A 6,000-nucleotide genomic window follows, 5' to 3' on the forward strand; every position below is an offset into this window, starting at 1 on the left:
CTGAATCCATTATCTGTCCTCATGCATCAAGCCCTTGTGTTTTAGAAAGATACTGCTAGTCAACGCTCGACGCTAATATTACCCCTCGTATGGAACTCTGCATAAGGAACACAGTTGGCACATTTTTACATAAGCTCATAGATAACCAGACTAACCTGCTTTTAGAAGGTGTCAGAACGAGCACCCAGAGGCCATGTTCCCAAACTGAATCGCCCTTTTCTGACCCGGGTTTCTCTGCTCCTCTGCTTTTTTTTCCAGCCTTGCCTTTGGGACACTGTACCCAGCCTACTCCTCATACAAGGCTGTCAAAACGAAGAATGTGAAGGAATATGTGAGTATCACCTCCGGTTATTTAATCACAGCACATCGTTTTTGACTTTTGGGTTGTTTGTTCCACCAGGATGACACGAGCTATTTTTGTTCTTGTGTTTTGAATGCATATTGTAATGAGCGACATAATACAAAGCTCATAGATGGAATCCAGGCTCGGCATGCTCGAAACACTTTGAATCATTCAGCCGTATACTTTTAAAATTAATTAACACATAGAGCCTGTTTTATCATTTTAACTAAACCAAAATGTTTATTTTTTTTAATACTACTAACTGTCAACTGCCCATATCAAAAGCAAAGAATAGAAGGTCTGACCATCATCAGACATGCTCACTGAGGCTCCAACTTGAGTCAAAAACAAAGCAATACCTCCACGTGTCTGTCTTTATCTCAATAGTTTTCTTGTTCTACTTAGAGAAGAGAACTGTCTGTTTTCATAAAACGGAGCCTAAATGGATTTCAGGAAGATGACAGAGGTGTTCTGTCATCAGTTTGAGCAGATTATTAAGCCACTGATCTTGTTGGCACCTAAAGCGTTTACATGAACAACACAACCAAATCCCTTCATGTCAACCATTCTTAGCTCAAAGATGCACTTCTTCAATTTCTCCAAAAGTGGACACAAACCCTCAGTTTACCATTCACACACAGTCCACGCTCGAGTATCGAACATTAACCTTCAGCTGGGAGACAAACGTTTGAGATTTCATCCCAAAAATCTCGGCGAAAGTGTCGACGCTAGAAAGTTGTACTGTGGAGTTAAGAGTGTTGCGACTGGAAACGAGCACAGAAAGCAGAACAATCCTGTTTGTGGTCTTGGCTGAGTGTCGGGGTCCTTACTGCTTACCTCATCACTGCAAGGAAGGGATGAAAAAGAGGGAGGTGGAGGAGCCCTCTGGCCCTCTGCCTAGATCTGCACTGGAGAACAGCCGCCTCTTGGCTGGTTACCATGGAAACCCCCCCTCCCTCCCCACACTCTCAATTTGCTGCAAAAGCAGAGGGCTACATGAGGAGCGAACAAGGAAGGGGGGGGGGCCTACTGAGGACGCCATTTTTAGAACGGATGTTTTCATTCCTCTTGTTTCTAATGAGCTGAGTGATTGAGTGTTATGTTTATAGATCTAAACGCATGAATATGATTCACTTTTTAAAACATTTGGTGGGAGACGTATTTGATTGTGGGAGGATGCATTAACACAAAATCAAAAGGGGCCACTTTCCTACGATTGCCCAGTTCCCATCTTTCATTTATCTAGACAGAGCCGTACATTTCCTTTTGTCTGCTGAAGAGCACCCATCCGCTCTGATGTGATCTGACAGCGCTGAAACATATGCTGCATGTCTGCATTGGCACGTCTGTTTGGCTCCACGTGTCGCTGCATGTGCGTTCTGGAGGCTGTGTGTGTTTTCACGTGCTATATTGGTCATGTTTTCTCTCCTCACCTCCTGTGTGTGTGTGTGTGCGTGTGTGTTTCCAGGTGAAGTGGATGATGTACTGGATAGTGTTTGCGTTGTTCACTACAGCAGAGACGGCCACAGACCTGCTCCTTTCGTGGTGAGTCATAAGCTCATGATGGCGACCCTAAACTGGCTGCTGATAAATGAAGTGATTATATAATATCAATAGAAGCATTCATCAGTATCTAGTTAGAAGCATTCTTGATATTTTTAGTCCAACATGTTACATTAAAGTGTCTTTTATTCTGTTTTTATGTGTCAGTTCAGCATTTCGCCTCTCTCATGATGTTTCTTTTTATATTCAGTGGTCTGTAACTTCCTCAAAGCCTTTCCCCCCCCCTCCTCGCAGGTTTCCATTTTACTTTGAGCTAAAGATTGCCTTTGTGATCTGGCTCCTGTCTCCATACACTAAGGGCTCCAGCGTCCTCTACCGCAAGTTTGTTCACCCTACCCTGTCCAACAAAGAGAAGGTTCCAACATCACCTTTTTAAGACGTTTAATTCATTCATATAAACTGCTCTGCACGTCCATGTTGTATTGGATTGTTTTACTCCTCTTTGTCTTTGTTTGCTGAACGTGTTGTCTTTGTACCTGTGCCACAGGAAATAGATGAGTACATCGCTCAGGCCAAAGATAGGAGTTATGAGACCATGATGAAGTTTGGAAAGAGGGGTCTCAACATAGCTGCTAACGCTGCTGTCACTGCAGCCACCAAGGTGAGCTGTGTTTGAATGAAGTAACACATCCTATGACTTGTTGTTTGACACACACAAGATAACAGAACTTTGAAATAAAACAAACAGTACATACATTACACCGCTGACATCAGACTTCAGTTTCAAATACTTTAAAATAACCGCTGTGATTAAATTGTGCACTACTCACACTTGTAATTTAACTTTCCTGCTTGCTAAGCAGTTAATTTAAAAACAAAGAATTGAATATTAATATCTTAATTATTCTTCAATTATATAAAAAACATATGAGGGGGAAAAAAATGCCCAAACAAAGGTGATTTCTTTAAATGGATGAAATTCAGAGTGATGCTAAACGTAACGCTTACAGGCTTAAATGAAGAACCATTCCAGCCCCGAGGATTTTATTTTCATTTTCCAGTTCTGGAAAAAATCTAAAGCGGGCAGTGACATAAAATAGTTTGGATTTAAAAATAAAAAAAATTTAACATTTATATTTAGAACATTGGTTGCTCAGTAAAAGAGTTTTATCATCTTGTCAGCCCTCGAGTCAATAAAGTTTTAAAGGCACTTCATTTTTATTAAACTCTAAGATATGAGTGATGTCGAGGAAGATAAACAATTTGCTCATGCTGTTACTTCTCAGACGTAACTTGTTTCTGTTTTTCCCCGCTGATTTCCAGGGGCAAGGTGTGCTGTCAGACAAGCTGCGGAGTTTCAGCATGCAGGACCTGACTCTCATCAACGCTGACGATGACCTGTCTCTGCACAGGTCCGAGTCCCGCACGAGACGGGACACCATGGACGACATGAGCTCAGGGGCCAGCACGCTGCCCCGAGCCAAGAGCACCGCTGCACGGCAAAGTGAGACTACGCAACATGGGCAATGTACACTGCTTCATGTGGAAATGCAAGAAAGCATTAATACATCCATAATCTAAGTCTGGATTGGTGACTAGGCTGCATTTTCAACAGAGGATTTCTTTGATTTATGAGCAGGATTAGGCATAATTGGGCCAAGTAGTGTCATGTGATTTGAAAGCACTGCAGGATGGAAGGAAGGGGGGAGATGCGAAGTGTGCTTGTGCGTGTGCGCGTTGAAAGCATGTGATCCAAGTGGGAGGAGAGAGGCTTTGTGTCTTGCTACACCGCTGGCTGACCGTATGGGCCAGTGAGCTGTGAACTGAGACACAGAATCAGTCAAACTTTTAGTTTAACAGCTTCTTAATCTGACGATGTTGAGACTTGTTTGTTTAACTCATTAGAAAATGATTGAACAGATGCACCATGAAGTGTAAGTAGGCTGTTGCTTTTCTGTACAACTGCTTTTTATGAGTGAAGCGGATCACTCTGATCCAACTTCAGGGTATTGCATTCAGTATTGCGTATTAAGAGTCAATCCAAACTCCCCTACATGCTGTGTGGCAGCAGTTAAGCAGACACACAGAAATTCACTAAAGTTGTTTATTCTTAGATTTAAAGGCACTTTCTAAATGCAAAAGAGAGTTTGAACTGCCTCTCTTATTATTGGAACTGTATCAATTCTACAAGTGTGTATAGACTATATCAAAAAAAGATGATTTGATTCATGATTAAGATTCATGGAGAAGCACTGATGATGTTAAAATGAGGAGTGTGAAAGTGGTATTTGAAATGCCTTTTCTTTTTTAGATCGATCAGAAAAATCTATCTACTCTGTGATCCATATCTGACCACTGCTGTAATCTTTGATTTTGAGACTCCCTTTTGTTGACAAATGTTCTAATTACATTGAGTGTGAATGCAGGATGTACACATGTATTATTAGTGTCTTTAACCAAATGTATCTGAACCTGTAGGCATGAGACAAAAAGCAGGATGACATTCTCCCCGGAGACGGAATGTGACTAATCTCACAGTAGACTAGTTAGCCTGTAACGTTACACCTGCCCCACTGTAATATCTGTCATATATTTGTATAAAGATGTAACCTCAAGAGGTAAAAAGTCATATTTCACTAGTTCATACATAAACAAGACAAAAAGTCCTGGTTGCTTTCAGCTGCATAGTGACAAACTTATTTTATTTGAATTCCTGTAGAACAGCTCTATTCACATCCTGTAACAAGAGACCACGATTATATAGATAGATGTACTTTATTGATCCCCAGCTGGGAAATGTGACCTTTGTACTGTAAACTGCTCAAGTGGTGAAGAAAAAGAGAGCGATTTTGGACGAGGTCATGGTTGATAAAGGAGACTGTGAGCGCAGGGACATACTGGACAACATTTGAACTTGTAGTTGAGTTGTTTTATTGATGTAGACAAGTTGGTCTCTTATTGGCTGCTCATCAGCTCTGAGTTCTCTTGTATCTGCTCTGAGTGTAAAACATGAGTGACTGTCATTTAGTCACCACCAATTTTTTGTCTAATCCTCGCAGCTCGCTCATTGGCTCATGCTGACGATGCATCATCTCAACACAGCTCTGACCAATCAGACACAAGGACTGAACACTCTGATGAAGATGTTGGTGAAAAGCCCCCCAAACGCAGTACCAGCACCACCGTCAAAGCAACCAAGAAACCTGCAGCGGCAAAGACAGAGGTAAGACTCGGTGAAGTCAGACACTCGCAGCACGCTCTAAACACGCACACTTAGACACTCTGAAGTAGTCAAGAGAATGGTGGATTTCATTTTTTTGCTGCTCCCGACTGGTTGGAAGATTTTCTGGCATGTTTGAAATGTTTTTTCATAAGACTGCACACAAAGTGATAACAAAGCCATGATCTGATTCCCTGACTTCAGGCCTTTTGTCCTGATTGCAGAAACTGGCAGACAGTGTATGAAAGTACCATAACAACAGAAGGCTGCTGGTTCAATGTGTCGTCTTATTTGTTCATATTTAGCTGCTTGTTATTTTTCTAGTGACGTTGAGTGTGTGCTCGTGTTTGGGAACGTTTTGCTGCTGTTTTTTGTTTGTTTTGAGCGGTGTGTAGTGTGACTTCAACCTGACCTCCTCTTCCTCCGTCTGTGGGAGTTTTCAAAGAAAACTTTGCCCTGACCCAATTTTAGGCATACAGTGTCCAACAATCAGGTATTACAGCGTGAGATCATACTGTACGTCTTGAGCTTTGGGCGTGAGTCGTAAACCGTTCAGTCGGACAATGTTTGCTGGGGTAAAGCTGTAACTCAGACCTGCGACAAGCCAAACTGTAGCTTTGGATGGTAGGACTGCTCTCCTCGCCTTACTGCCCAGATATAAACAGCCACAGAGGATGGATGGCTTCTCGTAGGAGCAGTGACGTTGGTGTTATTCTGCACGAGAAAATAGAGCGAAAGTTGTATGTAGGCTGAATCAGTATTTTTATCACTATTTTATTTAACCTGTATTGACTGACTGTCCCAACCTTTAGTCCAGATAGACTTTACCTTTATGTCACATGACCCTTTTGTTTTTTTCAAAGTTCATGCCCATAGTTCACAATGAGGGTTTTATGACTAATATTGAAGTCTGGAGCTGTAACTGTCCCATCCC

The 6,000-nt window shown here is 41.9% G+C and overlaps 1 protein-coding gene across 4 annotated transcripts in view; it reads left to right on the top strand.

The window, feature by feature from the left end:
- Positions 1-6,000, top strand: part of reep2 (receptor accessory protein 2) — a 49,302-nt gene that overhangs the window by 2,312 nt on the left and 40,990 nt on the right. For all 4 annotated transcript variants that reach the window (XM_079353027.1, XM_079353028.1, XM_079353030.1 and 1 more), the window contains exons 2-7: positions 259-331; positions 1,812-1,888; positions 2,141-2,261; positions 2,394-2,507; positions 3,170-3,350; positions 4,906-5,069. In XM_079353027.1, coding sequence (XP_079209153.1) covers positions 259-331; positions 1,812-1,888; positions 2,141-2,261; positions 2,394-2,507; positions 3,170-3,350; positions 4,906-5,069 — 730 coding nt within the window. The remainder of the gene's footprint in view (positions 1-258; positions 332-1,811; positions 1,889-2,140; positions 2,262-2,393; positions 2,508-3,169; positions 3,351-4,905; positions 5,070-6,000) is intronic.

Source organism: Symphodus melops (genome assembly GCF_947650265.1).
Source record: "Symphodus melops genome assembly, chromosome: 9".
Lineage (NCBI taxonomy): Eukaryota > Metazoa > Chordata > Actinopteri > Labriformes > Labridae > Symphodus > Symphodus melops.